The sequence below is a fragment of the Diabrotica virgifera genome, chromosome 3, assembly GCF_917563875.1.
Source record: "Diabrotica virgifera virgifera chromosome 3, PGI_DIABVI_V3a".
Taxonomy (NCBI): domain Eukaryota; kingdom Metazoa; phylum Arthropoda; class Insecta; order Coleoptera; family Chrysomelidae; genus Diabrotica; species Diabrotica virgifera.
The window spans coordinates 252,320,874-252,344,219 of record NC_065445.1 but is presented as its reverse complement, the minus strand read 5'-3'; the positions used below and the strand labels follow the sequence as shown (position 1 = coordinate 252,344,219).

The 23,346-nt window shown below is 32.2% G+C and overlaps 1 protein-coding gene across 4 annotated transcripts in view; it reads left to right on the top strand.

Annotated features, from left to right (window-relative positions):
- The window catches only part of LOC126881707 (annexin B9-like), a 110,460-nt gene that overhangs the window by 83,279 nt on the left and 3,835 nt on the right, over window positions 1-23,346 (top strand). For all 4 annotated transcript variants that reach the window (XM_050646124.1, XM_050646122.1, XM_050646123.1 and 1 more), the window contains 2 exons: window positions 22,108-22,365; window positions 23,036-23,286. In XM_050646124.1, the coding sequence (XP_050502081.1) occupies window positions 22,108-22,365; window positions 23,036-23,286 (509 nt within the window). The remainder of the gene's footprint in view (window positions 1-22,107; window positions 22,366-23,035; window positions 23,287-23,346) is intronic.

Genomic DNA, 23,346 nt, shown 5'->3' with positions numbered 1-23,346 from the left:
AAAGAATATAGAAACTTGGAACTGGAAGGCAATTATATTTATCATAAACTCGGATTGTATACAGCAGGGGTCACCAATTAGCGGACCGCGGTCCTCATCCGGACCGTGAGCTACTTTTGTGCGGACCGTCATTAAATTTGTACATTATGTTTGTCTCAACTTATGTGTGCGAAACCGCTTTATCAAGAATGAAGTTTATTAAAAATCGGTACAGATCTCAGCTAACAGATGAATATCCCAGCTCTCCAATGAGAATCAGTTGCACCAAACTCACTCTAAACTTCAGACAGGTTGTACATAATAAAAAATGTCATTTTTCTCACTGATAATTTAATTTTGTAATGAATGACAAATTTTCTGATTCGTTTTTTTTTTGTGGATTCCGGTTCAAAAATGTCCCCTTAACCTTTCCGGGACCGTGCTATAAAAACTTACGCTGCAGGCCATGCGGGGCAACTATGGTACCCCACTAAAATACTTTAATATTATATTTTTTAAATTTTACATTATTGTTTGGAAAGTTATACAGGGTAGCGAGAAAGTATGGAAACACGGTGATTTCTCGGAAACCGCTCGAACGATTTTTATAAATTTTGGTCGGTGGGGGTGTCCTAATGCGACCGATAGTATACTGGTAATTAAATTGTTGTCAAATCTTCCGTTTTTCTGGAAATCTAATGAACTTTCTTATTTTAAATGGAACACCCTACATGTTTTTTGCCATTTGAAGTCATCAAGAAATACTGATTATTTTTCATGTTATGTTCCCTATACCTAAATGACATAATTTCGGAGTTATTGCGACATTTATTAAAAAACAAAAATTTTAACAAGTTATAAATATCAATTTTTTCGGCCCAGGTAGACATTATTTTAGGTTCTTTGGATCATTGAGGACAAAAAAGGTCTTTTGTAATTTTCCTCAAAAGCTAATCGTTTCCGAGTTATAAACAATTTAAAACTGAAAATAATCGAAAAATGACGATTTTCAAGGTTCAAAAACACAAGTAAAAAAATCATTTTTAAAATTACGAAGTACCTAAATTCAAGGTCAAACCTTTTTCTACCAGATCTCTATAAGAATTTTTGGCATATTTTATTCTAAAAGATTGTTTTTTTTTTAATTGTTAATAATGCTCATATGCGAGGACGGGCTATCGGGCTGCATTAACAACTAAAAAATAATGTTTTAGAATAAAATAAGAAAAAATCACTTATCGGCATATGATAAAATAAGGTTTGAACTTGAATTTAGGCACTACATTGTTTCAAAAATAATATTTTTTACTTATGTTTTTGAACCCAGAAAATCGTAATTTTTCGATTTTTTTTCAGTTTTAATATGTTTATAACTCGGAAACGATTAACTTTTGAGGAAACTTACAAAAGACCTTTTTTGTTCCCAATGACCCAAAGATCCCAAAATAATATCTACCCGGTCCAAAAAAATAAATTTGTATAATTTGTTAAAATTTTTTTTTTTAATAAATGTAGCAATAACTCCAAAATTATGGCATTTAGGTATAGGTAACATAACATGAAAAATAATGAGTATTTAAGGACTTCAAAACGCAAAAAATCATACAGGGTGTTTTATTTAAAATAAGAAAGTTCATTAGATTTCCAGAAAAACGGAAGATTTGACAACAATGTAATTACCACTATAATATCGGCCGTATTAGAATACCCTTACCCACCAACATTTATAGCAATCGCTGTTTCCGAGAAATTACCGTGTTTCCATACTTTCTCGCTACCCTGTATAATAAAGCAGTAGTAACTGAAATAATTGGTTTTTATTATTAAAAAGATTTACGTTTTTTTAGTTTTACCTGTAATTACAATTTGATCTAATTCATCATTTTTACAGTCAGGGCATAAAAATGTTTTACTTTCTTCTCGATGTATGGTGCAAATGGGTTTTCTGCATGTACTACATGATATTTTAGTCTTTCTATCAAGTGCCCTGGCACAAAAGCTGCATCTTCGACTTGTATATTGTTGAATGTCTCTGGCAGGGGTTTCTGGCTCTGTGTGCCCCGAGGAGTTAATTTCAAATTTAGTATAAAATTTAAATTATATTTGATAATTTTTATAAAAAAAACGACTTAGTAATATATTTTCTAAGATTACCTGGAGGGATAAAAATAAATAAAAATATTTTGAAAATTTATAAAGACAAAACCGCATCTGGGGTACCTAAGATGCCCGCACGGCCACGGAAAGGTTAAACAAATTAGAAGGGGCCCGGGATGCCGGGTAAAACAATATTTTTATACAAATTCAAAATTACTTTATAGCCCCGAAAATTGTATTTAAAAAAAAAAGGTCTTGTGTCATTTTTTTCAAGAGTTTATGGTTTTCGAGTTATAAGCGATAATTAAAATCTGAAAAATGTGAAAATACCAACGCATTTTCGAGGTTTGAAAACTCATATGTAAATTATTAGTTTTCAGGTTGCAAAGTACCTAAATTCAACTTCAAGATTCTAACGAGTAATCGGGACTTACTTCAATATAGACCGTTGTTTCTTTAATTATTAATTATGCGAGTCCACTCGACTTTTAAGTCGCCGCACATCGCAATTTATGATGCGTCTCTGTCGCACTTATTATACATATTATACGTACTTATGCAAAAAATGCCCAACAAATACTTCACATTTATTAAAATTTTATAATTTATTATTAACATATTTTTTCTTAATGATTTATTTATTTATTCAATTAATTATTGCCAATGTGCTAATTAAATACGGCAATAAAAACAAATAGTCGAAATTGAAATAAACCCCGATAACTCATCAGAATCTTGAAATTGAATGTTTTAACTTCAATTTAGGCACTTGACAACCGCAAAAATAATAATGTACACATGAATTTTCAAGCTTCGAAAATGCTTATTTTCGCATTTTTCAGTTTATAAATCGCTTAAAACTTGAAATCTATCAAGTTTTGAGAAAAATGACAGAAAATCTTTTTTGTTTAAAGTCTGTTTTAGACTATAACATAAAATTATATAAGAAAATGGTATACAAAGTTCTGTCACAATGTAAAACAGGAAACAAAATCTGTTAACAGAAAATGTTATACAAATTAGAACATGTCCTATTTGATAACAATTTTTAGTACACAGGCATGCGCAGTTAGGTTATTTTCGTTACACTGTCACATTGGTTCAACTTTTCTTTTAAAAAATGTTGCACTGGAAGCAGCTGATAATTATAGAGTTTTCTTATCCATCATATAACATATCTTTGTAATATAAAATATCAAAGATTAAATAGGTTAAATGTTGAGGAAAATGAGGTTAAAATGTTCTTAAAAGAAAATAAGAAGAAGAAAATTGAGGTTAACAGTACATGTACCATCACAAAAATATAACAAAGTACCTTTCTAGCATGTAATGTGCAGAATCACATAACATATTCTAATAGGAAGAAGTGACAATGTAATACACAAAACTTCTTGTCTTAATGTTGTACACAATAATTTCATGTAAATTTTTGTTATATCATTTTCTGTTAACAAAAAAAGGTATAGTCTAAAACAGACGTAAGATGACCCAAAAATGCTAAAAACATATTTTCGGGAGCAAAAAATGTGATGTTTTGGATTTATTAAAAAAGTGTTAATAGTTATTTTCCTAACAAGTGCAGAAAGTCATACTTTTCCGCACGCGATTGCAGTTTGCCGAACGAAGCGAAGCGGAGTTCGGCAAGCAGTCGAGTGCGGAAAAGAGACTTTCTGCAAGAGTTAGGAACAATATTTTTTCTACGAGCATTTAAAAATGACCAAATCTTAATCAATTAATTGAATTAATATAAAAATACATACTCAAATTAAATCTTTGACAAGGTTGTCAAAACCAAACTTTCTATATAATTGGTTAGCATGACGACGATCTAATAACACCGAATTAATTCAATGCGGTGCCTAAATACCTGTTATATACAGGTTTTAATATTTTAAAGGCATAGCAACGATGTCAAACAAAGCAATTATTGTCAAGAAGCACGTCACACACTTTAAAATTTATCTTTACTTACGAATTAAAAAATAATTAAGTGATTTAGATGGCATCAAGTGACGAAGAACTACCTCCATCTATCCTCGACGTTGTCAATTATCGTAATTTGTTACCGGAAAAATCAGCAAACAGGTACAAGAAAGAATACAATATTTTTATGAGTTGGTGTAAAGAAAAAAGTGTAAATAGCTTAAAAGAAAAAGTGTTTTTGGCTTATTTTATTAGTCTATCCAAAATCTGCAAACCAAATACTTTGCGGTCCCGCTATTCCATGCTCAAGTCAGTATTAAAAATTGAAAAAAATGTCAATATAGGCGATCATTTTAAGTTAACAGCATATTTGAAGAAAAAAGCGTAGGATTCAGTTGTACGTTCAATATAAACATTGTAAATAATAAATAAATATAATTAAAATTACATATTTTGTATTTGATAATAATAATTGTTAAAAAGTTGACTTAATTCTTTGACAATGTTGTCAAAACCAAACTTTCAATATAATTAGTTAGCATGACGACGATCTTGGTTTCCATGACGGTGGATACGCTTGCGGAAAAGTAAACCGCGTGCGGAAAAGTAACACGCGTGCGGAAAAGTAAAACTTTCTAAACTAAAATGCGTGCGCGAAAGTAGACATTTTTGCACGCTCGTAGAAAAAAACAATTTCTGCCTAAAAATTTCTCACTGCACCCTTCTGATTTGTTTACCGAATTGGAACAACCAGACAGCTAGTGTTAACTCCGTACCCCGGAAGTGTCCTAGGTTTTCGAAACGGACCCTCAGGAAATATAATTGGTGGCCCCTGGTATACAGTTAAAGTAGATGAAGCATTGGCATAACAAATTATATATTATGAAAGAGACTTGCAGTCCTGCAATAATTCGACCGATGCCATTCCGAACCATTCACGAAGGTTTCACAGCCAAGAAATTCTTCTACGGTCAATGATTTTTCCTTGGATTATGAGCTCTAGGAACTTAAATAAGATTAAGCTGTAGGATCTTGTGCTTCTAAAAAAGTGGCCAGGAAACTCAAGTATTCTCTTCTTTATAGCAAATTAAATTCAGGTGCAATATTCAGTCTTTCCAACACTGCCTGATTTGTGTCTCTATCCGTCTAGGACAGTGGTTTTCAATGTATTTGAGTCATGTACCACAAAATTCTTTTAAAATTATTCTTGGTACAACCTAACTGAAATACCTGTCGAGCTAGGTAATCTAACTAACTACAAATATGCTGAATTTTGGCTGTGTTTTGTGTACCACCCCAAATAATGATATATATACAGAGAGAGTCTGTAAAGTGGAATAAATTCAATATCTCAAATACTAATTGTTTTTTTGGAAAATGCTCAGACCCGTCGATTAGTATTTCAAATTGTCCTTTTTGACATTCAATAATAATGTATACAGGGTGTCCCAATTTAGAGATATGACGTCATCGTCGATTTTCTTAAATGGCAACACTGTCATTTTGATAGCTAATTTGATAGGGTTTGTAAAGTTATACATAACTGCAAAATATCAAATTTTTATTCTCTACCATTTACAAGATAATAGAAAATAACAAAGTTATATCTGTAATTTGGAATATATTCAATAATTAAAATACTAACTGTTTTTTTGAAAAATGCTCAGACCCGTCGATTAGTATATCAAATTGTCCTTTTTGACATATAATAATAATGTATACAGGGTGTCCCAATTTAGAGATATGACGTCATCGTTGATTTTCTTAAATGGCAACACTGTCATTTTGATAGCTATTTTGATAGGGTGTGTAAAGTTATACACAACTGCAAAATTTCAAATTTGTATTCTCTACCATTTAGATGATAATAAAAAATAACAAAGTTATGAAAAAGAAGTAATCAACTAATAATTGAATTTAATTATTTCAATAAATTAAGCAAAAACTCATAATGTTGCCCTCAATTATTGTCATATTGTCAATGGGCAACGTTATGAGCATTTGCTTAATTGAAATAAATAAATTCAATTATTATTTGATTACTTCTTGTTCTTCATAACTTTGTTATTTTTTATTATCTTGTAAATGGTAGGGAATAAAATTTTGAAATTTTTCAGATGTGTATAACTTTACACACGCTATCAAAATAGCTATCAAAATGATAGTGTTGCCATTTAAGAAAATCAACGATGACGTCATATCTCTAAATTGGGACACCCTGTATACATTATTATTATATGTCAAAAATGACAATTTGATATACTAATCGACGGGTCTGAGCATTTTTCAAAAAAACAGTTAGTATTTTAATTATTGAATATATTCCAAATTACAGATATAACTTTGTTATTTTCTATTATCTTGTAAATGGTAGAGAATAAAAATTTGATATTTTGCAGTTATGTATAACTTTACAAACCCTATCAAATTAGCTATCAAAATGACAGTGTTGCCATTTAAGAAAATCGACGATGACGTCATATCTCTAAATTGGGACACCCTGTATACATTTTTATTGAATGTAAAAAAGGACAATTTGAAATACTAATCGACGGGTCTGAGCATTTTCCAAAAAAACAATTAGTATTTGAGATATTGAATTTATTCCACTTTACAGCCTCTCTCTGTATATACCAGCAGTGGTATATACCACAGATTGAGAACCCCTGGTCTAGGAGACACAGAACGCGCGTGTAGATCCGCATTTCCACGAATAGCCTCTATCTTTTTAAGGAGTTCCTTATTTAGTGCCCAAATTTCCACACTGTATAGAAGTATGGAAAACATATAACATCTGACCATTCTAATTCTTGGAGTCATAGAAAGATACGGGAAATGCTAGATAACTGCTGTTAACAGTTTTTTCATTTTTATGAACGCATGTGAAATTTGTTTATTGCGTGAACAAATTTCTTCTGAATGTTGGTGAGTCTGATTGACAATAGTTTCAAGATATTTGTACCGCTAAACCCATTCAATGACCTGTCCATTAAAAATTGTTTTTAATTTTTTGAAACGACCATCCTTTGGGTTTTGCTGATTATTACTTAAACCGTGCATTAACCATCTTCTTCTAGTGCCGTATCTACTAATGAAGATTGGCTATAACCATTTCAAATTCGTCTCTATCTTCTGCTTTTCTTAAAAGCGGCTGTGTGTTTAACCCAGGATATTTTTAGTTTACCAGGAGCCATTCTTCCTTCGATTTTACCATAATTAGCTGTAACAACTAGTACTTTTCATTTATAAGTATGTGCCATAAATATGCTGATTTTCTCCTTTTCATGGTGGTCAAAAGTTCTCTGTCTTACCATTCTGTGCAACACGATTTCGTTCGTAATATGATCGGTCCATGGTATTTTCAAAATTCTCCTAAAAAGCCACATCTCAATAGCTTCCAGCTTTCTCATCAAGTCAACATTAACAGTCCAAGTTTCGGCATCATAAAGAAGAATAGAGTGGATATAACATTTTACCATCCGATATCGGATTTGCAGATTGAGTCTTTGGTTACTCAGAAATCTTAAAAAATACTACTCTTGATTGCTCTATTCTTGATCGAATTTCTGCTTTTGTATTTAGATCTTCCGTAATCCAGACCCCTAAGTATTTCATTTTATCCAGTTGTTCAATATCTTCATTTTTATCCGGATCCTTGTTATGACATTACCCCTCTTGCTAGTAACCATGGTTTTTTGTTTTATTTATGTTTATAGTTAAACCAAACTGTTCCCCAGGATCACAAATTGTGTTTAGTAGCGTCTGCAGGTCTGTCTCACTTTCAGCCATAATGACTGCATCGTCGGCATAACGAATGTTATTTATATTTTCTTTTTTTCTACTATACTAACTATATATACTTTATCAAAGATTCTCTCCCAAGTTGTTGGCTTTTGTAGCTGTATCCTCAGCCTCTCTGATGTGAACAAGAACTCCATTTATCACTATTCCAGCTGATTCATCTTCTAATTTTTGTTAAATTGTTATGCTATTAGGTTTTCACAGAATTTTGATATTTTTTGCATAATAAATATTTACCTTGCACAAATACCCTTAATTGTAAATAGGTAATAAATTTAAGATAAGATATATTTGCTTTGGATTACAATGTCTCTGCAATAAACACAAAACGCAATATTTGTCGAAAGATAATAAATAATGGAAATGGTTATAAATTTTATTGTACAATTGATATTGCATAGAAATATAGTTTATTAAAACAAATAAGACAAAAAACAAATAAGGCACAAAAAGTAGGATAATAAAATATCATAAATAAAACGGGATAATTCCTGAAAGTGGGCTGTATGTATACCATCTAGTTAAATGACTTAACGTGAAGTAAAACACTCCCTGGTGTAATTGGTATAATATTTTAATAAAAAATTAAAATTTAAAAAAAATCCAAAAATCCATATATCTTGCAAAATAGCCATAATGCCAAAGACTGGTTAGGTTAAATGGTCTAACTACATATCAACAATTATAAAATAGTTTGGCTTAAAGTGCATGCCAATGGATTACTTCCAGCAATATGATGCTCTACTACTCTACGTTAACATATTTTTTGTTATTAGGTCTGCATTGAACCACATTTAGTCTGTCAATGATTTATAAGGATGTGACATTCTGTGATAATTTACATTCTTATAAATCATTGACACACTAAACGTGGTTCAATGCAGACCTAGTAACAAAAAAAAAAGATGTTAACGTAGAGCAGTAGAGTATCATCTTGCTGAAAGTAATCCATTGGCATCCACTTTAAGTCAAACTATTTTATAATTTTTGCTATGTAGTTAGAACATTTAACCGAACCAGTGTTTGGTATTGTGGCTATTTTGCAAAGACAGGGAGTTTACTGATGATGGACTGACTGATAAGTCCGAAAACGTTTTGAACGTAATCCTTGTGGATTTTTTTAAATTTTAATTTTGTATTAAACTATTATACCAACTACACCAGGGAATGTTTTACTTCACGTTAAGTCAAATAAAATATCAGAATATACCAGAAAAGGAAATGTGTACATTTGGAAACATTAATTATAAAAAATAGAGAAACAAAGTTAGGAAAAGCAAGCGAAACTCCTATGGAATGGAAAACATCACATCTCAGTACTATGCATAAAAAGGGTGATAAAAACAATTGTGAAAATTACCGAGGAATGGCTGTAATCAGATCTATGAGTAGAATATATGGAAATGTTTATAACAACAGGGTTTGTAACATGAAAAGGATTAAAGCGAGGATGTTGCCTGTTTCCCACAAAATGTAGAACAATGAGGTTACCACTCACCAACACTGTGGTATATACGCTGAAATTTGCAGACGTTCAAGTAATGGTGGATCAAGATTATGGCAATTTAAACTATATGGCCCGAAAATTAATTGATATGATAATATGAAATATAGGGCCTAGAAGTGAATAAAAAGAAAACCGAATACTTATCAGAGCCGGATTTAAGGCAGTGGGGGCCCCTGGGCAGAATTGGTGTGGGGCCCTACCTCCTACCAATAAAAAATTGTTGTTATAACTGTGGTATACAGCCAACTACATGGTTTTCCCTTTTAAAAATAAAAAAAATATATTGATTTACTTTTATAAATATATTTTTAAATAATAAAAAATGCAAGAGCCTATATCTTGTTACAGTAAAATATTAAAAATAAACATAGTAAGATGTATGTTTAAAGTCCACGTGCTTTTCTAGGCTTTTTAATTGAAAATTCCTTGATTATGTCGGACATGTCTCGTTGCTTTAACATATCGTGTTCAATACTCATTATAGAGAGATGATTCAAACGCTCTTGGCCCATCGTTGACCGAAGTCGATTTTTAATTAACTTAAGTTTTGAGAATGATCTCTCTCCACTGCAGTTAGTTAGCATCAGAATTAAATATAAACAAAGTGTCACCTCAACGTTTGGAAACGCATCATTCACATTCTTTTCTTTTAGCAGTCGGTACATTTGAAGTTCTTTTATTATTTGATGAGCCGATTTCTTCTTTAAATGAATTTAAAAATTCTACAAATTGTTCGACACCTAGGTTTTCCTCTAAATCATTGATGTAAATGTTGGTAAGCTTCAGTGAGCGAGCTTCAATTCCATTCGGAGTTAAATTTTTCAAATGATGTAAAAATCCAAAGTTTCAATGAATGGATTCATATGCAGAAGCCTGTGACTTAAGAGGAAATTAAGTGATCTATAATAGCGATAAAATTGTGAGTCCTAAATTTCTCTGATGTTTTCATTTCAGTCTATGAAGATGTTCCATAATCCAGTGGAGTCAGTCGAATATTCCTTAAAAGAATATAAATTCTTTAAGTGATTTAAGTGCCGCCACTCCTGAATTAAGGCCAATATTTGGATTTTGGAGAATACGTCTTTTGCTGTTAATCCTCAATAAGATTTTATTCCAAAATATTGAAAATATTCCCGTTTCCAGTAAACACATTCGATTATACAAAGCATGTGCATCGCTACAAGTTTTAAATTGTTGCTTATCGTCTTCTGAAATTTTGGATAATGCTCCTTAAATCTGATTTAACCTTTAACTAGCGCTTTTGTGGCATCACTTATCTAGATGACCATCTATTAGTATTTACTCTTTTTTAGGAACAATAATATTTCTGCCACGGTCGACGTTGCTCTCGAGACCCAACTTTCAAACATTCGAATAACAAGGTGTACCTATCTATGTATATGTAGAGGAAGTGAAAAATACATATATACAGTGGAACCTCGTTAACTCGGATTAATCGGGACCGCGGCCGATCCGGGTTATCGAAACTCCGGGTTAGCCAGAGAAAATGGTAAAAATTAATAAAATACAGTATACTTACAGATAAACTCTGTTATAATTGACATAACATAAAATATATATGCACAGTACACATCTAAATTACGTATCAATTACGCCTTTATCAATTCTAGCTAAGGCTTCTAGTTTCTTTTCCATTGTCACTACAACATTTTTACGTTTTGTTGCCATTACGTTGACAAAAAACACGCAAACACAAAATCTGAATAGATTTACGAACGACTACAGAACGGAAGTGAACAATACGACTGTACTATCCCTTACGCTCCATGATGTTACAATTGTGTGAGTCTAATCTAAATTAGGCTTAAAATCAAATTTTCACCAATCGCTCCCGCACGACGTGACTGTGCTAGGTGCGAGTAGTCACGCTGAATAAGTACCGTTCGTCTCCCTTCTCATTCTTTGACGTGATTAGAGTATGAACGGACGTATTTCGTAATAATTTAGACTTGTGTGTACTGCAATGGCAAAAAATAGTAAGTATTACTAAGAATCAGTTTAAAACATGTTTGAAGGGTATTATTGCTTTAAATAGGTTTAGTTTCACTAAGTTTCGTACAAAAATGATTAAATGTATTAAAGGTTATGTTCTTATGAGTTACTTTTGGCGCTAGATCACAATTGTGGGGTTCGGGAGTTAACACAGTAAAAATCGAAAAAAAAAACAGACAGAACCAGCTAAGTTTTTTGTTGCAGGAGATACAAGAAAGGTTAACTTGGACGAACTTACGGCTAATCCGGATAAAATTTATGAACTGATAGATGAATGTGGGTCCGATTTCGAGATTGAAAGCGACTATGATGATGATTATTTTGAGCCAAACATCGCTGATGAAGAGTCTGATGAGGAAAATAACATCGAAGAGGAAAATCCTGAACCTTCTACGAGCAAAAATGTACCTTCCGTAGGCATAAAATGGACCAAAGATTCATTCGCCAGCAAGAATATTTCGGAAGAATCCAATGGGACTGATGATATCAACGACGTTTTGAGTCCATTTGGTTATTTCAGTCGATATTTAGATGATGATTTTTTTGAAATGGGAGCAAAACTAACTTCGCAATACTATTTGCAAGAGACTGGCATGGAAATAAAACCAGATATTTCTCCCGAAGAAATCAAACAATTTTTTGGTATGCATGCGGTCATGGGATGTTTTAAGTTTCCCAGAATACACCTTTACTGGAGTGTAAAGTACCGACTACCAATCATAGCTGATGTAATGAATTGAGACAGATTTTACAAATTACGCACAAACTTTCACCTTGTAGATAATTTATCGGTAACTGAAGAGATAAAACAACAAAATCGCCTTTGGAAAATTCAGCCGATGATAGATAGAGTAAGAAAAAGATGTCTAGAAATTCAGAGACTACGTGGGACGTCATTTTCAATTGATGAACAAATGATACCCTTTATGGGCCGATGTCCAATACGACAATTTGTAAAAAATAAGCCGAGACCTGTTGGCCTAAAAAATTTTGTTTTGACGACATCTTGTGGCACAGTACTTGATTTTGAAATTTACCAAGGCTCTCTGACTCCGCTGAAAAATAAAGAACTCGGTTTAGGACCGTCGGTCGTTCTTCGCCTAGTAGAAACCTTGCCTCCGGAAAGTTGCGTCTTCTTTGATAGATATTTTTCGACTTTGTCATTATTTGATAAATTGCTTGAACTGAAAATAGAAGGAACGGGGACAATTATGCCAAACAGGACAAAGGGATGTGTATTTAAAAAAGACAAAGAAATGAAAAGAGGTCAGTCAGAAGAATACGTAAGAAGTGACAAAAAGGTATGCTTGACAAAGTGGAAAGATAATAAATCCGTAATTATGGCTTCCACGGCTTTTGGAGTAAAACCTTTACAAAACGTCAAGAGATGGGACAAACAAGAAAAAAAAACATGTCGAAGTAACTTGTCCAAAAGTTGTTAACATATATAATGAAAAGATGGGAGGTGTCGATGTATGCGATCAAATGATTGAATGTTACAGAACCTTTTTTAAAACTCGTAAATGGACTTTTAAAACTATCCTTCACTTATTTGATTTATCCATCGTTAACAGCTGGATGGAATATCGAAAAGATTGTAAAAACAATAAATACAAAACAAAAGATATCTTGGACCTGCTACAATTTCGGTTAAATTTGGGTGAATTTTTGATCTGTGGAACAAAAACCAGAAGACCAGAAAGAGACAATGAAGATAACACAGAAGAATCCAGTATCAAAAGGGTTAAGTACGCTTCAATGCCCTGTCGTGACAAAAGGTATGATGGGTTTGATCATTGGCCTGTTCATGAAAATCAAAAAAATCCTAACATATGTCGTCTAGAAACCTGTCAAAGTAGATCAATAATAAGGTGTAGTAAGTGTGATGTTTATCTTTGTTTCAGTAACAAACAAAACTGTTTCGTTCAATTTCATTGCAAATAACTTTATTCAATAAATTTGGTTTCATTTTTCTCAAATTGGTTTCATTATCACAATTGTGCTAGTTATCTGTGTGCTACTGTATGACACAATTGTGCTAGTCCTTGAATCCTGTCAAATGTCACTTTGAAAATTATGCAAAAATTTGACTTCTTATTAAGGTATAAACTAACATTATCCTAAAATTTTAACTCAATATTTAAAATCATTTACGTTCGGGAGCGTAAGGGATACACACAATACGGTCTCAATCGCAACGATGTTATGTTATTTAATAACAGTGAAGACTAAGACTATTGATTAAAAAAGAATTTTTTAATAGTCTTTTAGTCTTTTTTAAAAAATACTAAGACAGTTTGAAATAAATAAAGAATAATACAGGTGACTATTGTTTCCGATAAAACGACAATGAACGTCGTGTGCCATGAGTCATTTTTACTATCGTATATGTAGTTTAAATTACACAAATACCCATTAACTCCCAAATATTATATTGCATACATTTTTATTGATGAAATGTTTGTCTGATAAAAATCGGTCCGGGTTATCGGGGGCCGATTTATCGGGGTTCCACTGTAGTTCATATAGTTCTTTTAAGAAACCAAAGAATGCTATGGCAGCAGGACAACACTCAGCTGCAGCTTTTGCAACTAAATTTAGAGAGTGGACGGCACACGGAATCCACAACGCCAAGATATTATGTTCTCTAATTTTAGCCTGAACACCATTGTATTTTTCACTTATAAATGACGCGTTGTCATAGGACTGTCCTCTGTAGTTTTTCAAATCGATATCATGTTCTTGCAAGAATGTCATTAGAGAATTAAATATATCTTCTGCTCTATGACCGTGATTTGGAAAAAAATATGAGAAACCTTTTAACAGGACTGAAATCTTCCATGTAACGAAATATTACAGTTAATTGGTTGACAAAAATTATTCAATGTGAATAATGTGTTGATTTTTTTCCGTTTGGCGCTTTGTGAGAGCCCCCGGAATGTGGGGGTCCCGGGCAGCTGCCCACTCTGCCCCCCTTAAATTCGGCCCTGATACTTGTGCATTGGGGGAGAACAAAAAGCTCTCATATTAGACGACATGAACACGATAACTACAAATATCTAGGTATCAATATTTTCCACGATGGAACATTAGACAAGCCATAAGAGAAAGAAATAGGTCAGGTAGTAAAACCATTACAATGTTGAAACAGCATTTTAAGGGACCAATCATCTATGTAAGTCATCCTTACATAGCCAAAATAAAAACTTTGCTCTCTCAAATGCAAAAAACTAGAAAATTTATTTTTGTGTGGGTGAAAGCACACTCAGGTATCACATTCAATGAACAAGTTGATAAAGCGGCTAAAGAAAGCATACAGTTGGGAGAAGATGTAACACCCTTATTAACATTAGATGAGAGCATAAATATTGCTAAGGATAATTTATATAAAAAATGCTCTAAACAATACAACCATTTTATTTTGAGAACTTTGAGATATTTTATTTTATTTTAGAACCCGATATTCGAAAAAATTACTGGTTTAAAAATTACGATTATCCGAGAAGTTCCATAACAACCATATCTCGGATGAAATTTGGACATGCTTGCTATCCGGCACATTTATACAACATAAAAATAATTGATAACAATCTTTGTGATATTTGCAATGAAACGGCGGACTTGGATCATATATTTTTTAATTGTAAGAAGTACACATATCAGTCGGACATTCTTACAAAAAATTTAAGAAGTTTAAACGTTTACGGTCCCTATAATGTTATGTATCTTTTGGCACCGAGTGATAAACGTATTTTTGATTTTATTTTATTTTTCCTATATGACTGTAAAATTAAGTTATAGAATGACTAGATTAGACTTGTAACCTTGTCTTTCCTTTTAATTTCATACATGCCTGCCTTACCTTGTGGGGTGGGTATATAGGTAATCAATAATTATTAAGAAAAAAGAAAAACCCTTGAATGAGAAAAGTGTGACCCTTGTCCTTATCCCAAAATTTTTATTAAGATTAATTTAGCAAAAATTCACTTTGAAAATAAAATGTTTATTATATCTATTCTTAACAAAAAAAAAGGGACCAATCAATCAGCAAAGAAAACAAAAGGAGGATATATGAGACTGTAGTGAAAAGTATCACTCCATACAACAGCGAGGTATGGCCACTAAAAAAAAAAGAACACTGGCAACGCTGATAGCAACGGAAATTGTTTTTTGGAGAAGAGCAGCAGGAAGACCTAGAAGAGAAAGGATTATCAACGAACGGATGGATGACTTATCGACCAAACAACTTATTTAGTTCGGACATATACAAAGAATGGATGAACAACGAATACCAAAGGTAATACTAAAATGGCAACCAGAAGGATAGAGAAAACGAGGTGGACAGACAAAGTTGGAGCAAAGGAATAGACAAAGAGCTGAGAGAAAGAAACATAAAAGAGGACCTATGGAACAACCGAGCGAAGTGGCGATTGGAAGTTGAAAAACGGCGGAGAACGTTATAAACCGACATGTAGTAGTAGTATGTAGTTAGAAAGTTTTAAAAACTTGTACTGTACTTATAATGAAATAAATATAGTCGTCCTTAAAGGTCAAGAAATGTGTCAAATGAGCGGGTCAATTAGCTACTGAATGACTCACGACTATTTACTTCTCCTCTTGTTGATGCTTCAATGTGTAGTTGCTGATATTATATTCCCTACAATCGGTAAAACTAAAATAAAAGAGAGTATAGTTGTAGGCTCAAATAAGGTGCCCTATGAAGAACCGTAGATTTAGGGAAAATTTAAATGATACTGAGAACCTGCTTAGAAGTTTGTTAATGTCACATCTGGATTTCTTGGTAGTATAAAGGCCTAATGGTAATAGAAAGGCTTATGTAGCTAATAATAACAGTAATTATTGAATAACAGATTTTTTGTAATCCATTAGTAAACTATGTTACAACCGAAAATAGTTAAAAAATTATAATTTCTGAAGGATTCGTTAAAGACACATAATAAAAGTCCGTATTATGCTTAAGGCTATGGGTACATAATTCGCAAATATTTTACGGCTATCCCTACCTTTTCTGTCTTTACATGGCAAATTACGTGTAGTAAAATTCACACTGGTATGGATATGGACATATTACTAGAATGTCATTCTACTTGAAAATGTCATAACTAGCTTAAAGAGATGGCTTTTGAATGTTCTTAGGTAACTGTTATTTTTGTATAATTGCAAATTATTAATTCAGTTAATAAATGTGATAATTTTTTCACTAGCTATGTATTCAGTGATTGTAATAATTTATATGTACCTACAACAAAATCTAATATTCAATCGAGAAAAGAGGAAAAGTGTTAAAGTGATTTTTTAATAATATATTGTTACTATGGAACGCTTACAATTTTGAACATCTTTAACAAAAAAATACTTGGATCACAGAATATATCTTAAGGTATTCTCTTCTTCTTTCTTCCATAAATAATACACAATAAATAACTTTTTATAATAAAGTTCACCTCTTAAATCAATTATTTATCAAATACACTATATATCAAGATTATTTAATTAACAACTAAAAATATTCCCGATTCACGTCAAATAATTATTTAAAATTGTCACTGATTGTCAGTGTCTGACTGACAATATTCTATTCGACTAAGTGCGTTGTATGACAAAGATAGATTTGGAAAATATTACCTCGGACATTGTGTTTATTTTTTTCGAATCCTGAAAAAACCAATAAATATTTTTGAAAAATCTAAACGCAGAATGAAAGACTAAATTATTACCGAGGGCCGAAAGTTCCTTAGAATAAATAAAAAGTTTATTTTTAATGAGATATTTGAAATTAGAAATAACACTAAATTTTCTCTTAGTTTTTCACCCCTGTAACTTATTAAAATAAACATTATAGAAGTTCTCAGGGACTTTCTGCCCTCGCTAATAACGTAATCTTTCATTCTGCGTTTAAATTTTTTAAAAATACTGATTAGTTTTCTCAGGATTCGAAAAAAATGAATCCCCATTTGAATAGCATTGCAGCCGAAAAAACGTACCGATCCTCTTAACAGTTTTAATTAATAAAATAGACAACTAAATTATAGACCAGGACGCATCTGTAAAAATATTAGTACATTTGGACGTTAAGTGGTGACTCAAATTTTTTTGCAGAAATTGCTTGAAAATAACTCAAATAATAATATTTGAGTTATCCTCCCTCTCAAAAAGGTCCGGAACATTGTTTAAATAATCAAAATGTCAAAAAATGAAGGAAAAATTCGATTTTTTTCTTCGTTTTTTAACTATAACTTTAAAAAAAAGTATTTATTTCCGAGAAAAGTTATCCTAACATAAAAGTTGCGTAATTAAATTTCTTACAATATAGAATTGGTTAAAAATTTAAAAAATAGTCATCCTTGTTGCAAAATAGCAATAATTGCGAAAAAACCATACAAAAACAAGTATTCGCATTTTACGTTTTTCAACCATTTATGCTACACTTAGGACCTTCATATTTCACCCAGAAAAACTATATGATACAGTAAAACAATACTGTAAATTTCATTAAGATCGGTTTAATAGATTTTGCAAAATAAATTTTGCAATCCAGTTTTCGCAAAAAAAATTCATTTTTTCAAAATGTTACATGACTGAAAATAAAGCAGATAGCAAGTTGAAATTTTTTTTGCTTATAGAAATGTACTGTACCTTTTATTTCCAATTTGCAAAATTAAAATCGATTAACTACCACGGCGTCAGAATTTTTTTTAAATAAACATTAATTATTGGTGCTACGCGCAGGACAGCGGGTAGTTTGCTCTGATTGGGCATTCCAATGACCTTTGATAATGATTGATACATTTTAATTTTTATTACATTTCGATATAAATAAATAAATTTGTTTATTGCAAAATAAAAACACATACTCTATCCTTTGAAATAACACTTTTTTTAGCAAAAACGTTCTTTGTTCATATATTTTAACGTAGAGAATTAAAGTTTATTATTTTTAAACATATACAATTGTTTAAACAATATTTCACAAACAATTATAAAATATAGAGTAAGAAAATAATATATTAGATAAAGATTGGAAGAAATTTTGGTGGAAATCAACTTGTGTGAATCGAACACCGCCGTCCTGCGCGTAGCACCAAAAATTAATGTTTATTTAAAAAATTTCCTGACGCCGTTGTAATTAATCGATTTTAATTTTGCAAATTGCAAATGAAAGGTACAGTACACTTCTATAAGCAAAAAAAATTCAACTTGCTATCTGCTTTATTTTCAGTCCTGCAACATTTTAAAAAAATGATTTTTTTTTGCGAAAGCTGGATTGCAAAATTTATTTTGCAAAATCTATTGAACCGATCTTAATGAAATTTACAGTGTTGTTTTACTATATCATAAAGTTTTTCTGGGTAAAATATGAAGGTCCTACCTAAGTGTAGCATAAATGGTTGAAAAACGTAAAATGCGAATATTTGTTTTTGTATGGTTTCTTTCGCAATTATTGCTATTTTGCAACAAGGGCGACTATTTTTTAAATTTTCAACCAACTCTATATTGTAGTAAATTTAATTACGCAACTTTTATTTCAGTACAACTTTTCTCAGAAATGAATAGTTTTAAAGTTATAATCAAAAAACCAATAAAAAATTCGAATTTTTCCGTCATATTTTGACATTTTGATTATTTAAACAATGTTCCGGACCATTTTGAGTGGAAGGATAACTCAAATATTAATATTTGAAAAAAGACTAAGTTTTCACTCTAATGGCATATAAAACAACTTGTTGTTTTATATGCCATTGGATTGAAAACTTAGTCTTTTGCTAGCAGTTGCCGCTAGGGCATCCATGCCATTTCGTTTGTTGCAATCCGGGACTGCACGCTGGGGTTTGTTTTGGTTGGATCAGGGAGAGCAGCATATGTGCCTCCTGATTAGAGACTAATAAGTTTCGAAACCGGTAGAGGTGCTTGCAGCACTCTCTGATTGGACTAGAATATGGTTCGGCTGTATTTTCGTTTGGCAACGAAATTGAAAATGGTTATTCATTATTAATATTTGAGTTATTTTCAAGCAATTTCTGCAAAAAAATTTGAGTCATCTCTCAACGTCCATCTCAAAACAGATTCACCCTGGACTATTATGGATTACTGATAAATTGACGAAATGTAAAAGTGTTTGTGTAATTGCTACCAAAATTTACGTGTTCTTACAAAAGAAAATGCCTTTGGAAATAATCGCATCTATGTACTATCGATATGACCGGCTTTGTCATAATACGTCTTAAATTTCGTGTCTTTCTGATTATCCCAAACGACACAACTTTCTTGTCCAGTTCTGAAAATCTACTGAACATTGACACACACTAACTAAAATCTGTTACATCTAATCTCCCTCTTCTTCATGGTTTAATCCGTTTCCCCTGAGAACTAACCTATTAAAACTGGTTCAAAGGACTCTAATGTTATTCTTATGTCTTAACTGCGATTGAAAATAAACACAATCTTCGCACCCCAATCCGTCGATTAGATCCACCCATCTGTCCCTGTGGACGTCGACAGACGCTCGTTTCGTGTTCATACTGATAATTAAAATTTAAAAAAATGTATACAAAGAACTTAAAATTTAAGATTTAATATTTACAAGCCTACATTTCTAAAATAAATTCAAATTGAGTGTATTCTTCATTTTATTTTATTTTGCCAGTGATCTTTTTCTCTATTAGTCTTTTATTTCTTATATCATCATCATTTGTCTCTACAACTCTATGTGAGTCTTGGCCGCGTTTACTATTTCCCTCTATTGTTGTCGGTCCTGAGCAGGCATTTCCCATTGCTGTACTCCCATTTTGCGTAGATCACTGGCTGCTGCGTCCTTCCATCTCTTTCTTGGGCGACCAACTAACCCAGCAAACAGACCGACGTGTTAATTACGTGAATTTTGGGTACATTTGTCACCAATATACGTAAATTGCTTACGTGAATTTCACGTGAAAATTTGGTTGGAATGTCACATTGAAAATACGTCTTTAAATTACGTGAATAACTCGTCTACAATAGACGTGTTATTTACCTTAAATAGCAGTAAAATGTTTCGGGAAATTCACGTTGCAAATACGTGTTGATTAACGTATCTTTTAGGGAATGTATGTATTAGTATTCACGTGAAAGATACGTCCTCGGTTCACGTAAATAATTCGACCTTAATTAACTTATGAATCACGTAATTATTATCCTCATTTGTTATAAATAAAACAAGCATATAAAGTACTAACAATGTATTTATTTAGTAGAATTTAGAGACTTTAAAACATTTATCTTGTATAATTATTATACAAGATAATGAACCAAAAATGGTACCGACCTAAAGACACATTAAAAAATTTGCCAACACAAAACACAACACAGGTCACTTTTTATTTCGAGGAGGACACTTTCTTGTTTTTTCTAATTGCATCATCGGTACTTCAACCCTCTAGCAGTGAGGTAAACGTTAATACGAAAGACATTATTATAAATAAACCCGCCTAAAATAAAACGAGGGAAATAAAGCTTTTCACGTTTAACTTTTTGTTGTGAGAAATGTGAGAAGCTGATATAGGGCTTTTCATTCACAGTCATTTGTTTCGAGCTTCTGTCATGTGTCACATAATATTAATATATCTACGTCATACGTTATTGGTATATATCAATGATACAAACCAAAGACGTATGGCGTAGATATATCAATATTATGTGACACATGACAGAAGCTCGAAACAAATGACAGTCGATGAAAAACCCTATTAGAGGTTATGATCATCGGTTATAAAAATCGATTATTTTTAAATTACAGTTAAACTATTTTACTTACTTTAAATTAGTATTACGTATTTTCTTTTTGTTTTTAAATTTCTTCCACTATTAACTAATTAGTCTTACTAAAAATCTATTTCAATACCAGAATAATATAAAAAAATAATCCTATCGAAACGTATCTAATAGTCGATAAATTTCGAACCAACTATTTAGTCAGGTACCGTGGTCACGTGATAGTATGTAAAGGAGGAGAAAGGCTTGGCAGTACGTCATCACCGCGCGCGATTTGAAAATTAAACTCAACATCATTTTAGCTCTTGTGATATTTTTAAAGAAAAAAATAGCAAAAATAGCTTCAAATCAAGGTTGGATTGAAATAGTTATGCTAACTGATTTTAAAAGCGAAATCATAAACTTTTTGTTTAAATATTGGTTCATTTACATTACTTTTACGTGAAATACATCTAATTTTTTGAAGTCCATAAAATACAGTGAGTAAAATTCAAGCGATACGTATTTAACCAACGCCGCGCCGTTGTAAAATTTTGTTTTCCAAAATATTTCTCAAGTATTAGCCAAAGGAAGTTATTTCTGTTTCGTGATTATTACGTGAAATAAACGTACCTTTGCGATGTAACCGACATTCACACCTATTATAAAAAATATGTACTATATTCGTCATTATGATTTTATATTATTCTAATGTCAAACATGTATAAAGGAAGCACTAATATATAGGTGAATGATTTGGCACTGAAATACGTTTTTTGCCCGTCATAAATCACCGAGTTACGTATTCGTTGAAATTTGCCGTAAATTTAACGTAATCATCACGTAACTGGGCTCACACCTGTTTGCTGGGAACCTTTTGCCATCGGGCCTTTACCAGAATGTGGCGTTCAGAAGTCTTTCGTCACTCGATCTTAGCACGTGGTCCGCCCATCTTATTCGGTTTGCTTTAATGTTAATTTCTCTCGTATGTCACAGATAATCGACCACACTTATATTCAACATATTTTTAAATTTTTTAGTATACTATCGCCCTCTGGAGGAAGACCTATTGGGCGACACTTCCGGAACCTTCAGAAGGATGATGGTGTCTCTGTGTACAGCCAATCGTGACGAAAGTATGATGGTGGATCATAATTCAGCTGCAGCCGATGCTCAGGCTTTGCTGACTGCAGGTGAATTGCGTCTGGGCACTGATGAATCTGCGTTCAATGCTATTTTGTGCCAGAGAAACTACGCTCAGCTGGGACTTATCTTCCACGAGTACGAAAAATTGTCAGGTGAGTTATTATCTCCTGGAATAAAAAATTAAATTTGGTATGTAACATTAATTATTATTCTTCATCTTCGTCTTTTGACATCATAACCCTGGATGGATCATTGCCCGTCTGGCTATGTCCTTCCAATCAGATCTTTCTTGTGCCCTTCTCCTCTATTGTTTTCCATCTCGTTCAAAACCTTCCTTCTTTTCGTCTTCCTCTCAGCTTCCATTGTAATATTTTCTTTGCTGTTTTTGCATCCTTTTGTCTCCGTGCATGCCCCAGCCATGATAGTCTTTGACTTTTCACAAATCTTACAATATACCATTCATTCAATTCATTAACCTCGTCGTTTCTACTAATTCTCTGCAAAGGGGATGATACGTCGAAAGGTGGGATTCTGTCAATATACTGTAAATTTATAGGTTTCTATTGAAAATTTCCGACCTCTACAAGTTTCATCTCTTTTTATTTCACAGTTATCTCGGTATTATTGTTATTGTATATACAAGAATATCAAGGTTTCTCTTAGCAATACTGTATAAAACACACATGCTTTTTTCGAATATTATGTTATTAAACGTATCAGTCTCGTCAAGGTTGTGACTGTTATTTTAAGTTTATCTATTTGTGGTTTTAAGTTTTTCGATATGGAAATATTTGAGTTTTGCCTAACTATTAATTTTTTTAGGTCATGATATTGAAGAGGCCATCAAAGGAGAGTTTTCTGGTGATTCCGAAGAAGGTTTCTTGGCAATTGTTCGTGCTGTCAAACATCAACCCACATTCTTTGCTAGACAAATCCATCATGCAGTTAAGGGTGCTGGTACAGATGATCAAAAGCTAGTACGCACCATTGTGACAAGATGTGAGGTTGATATGGAGGATATTAAGAATGCTTATCAAGCCAAATATGGCGAATCTCTTGCGGAAGCTATACAGGTACAGTATTAGAGGAATATAACAAAATATTAGGTAGCTTAATAATATGTGTTATATATG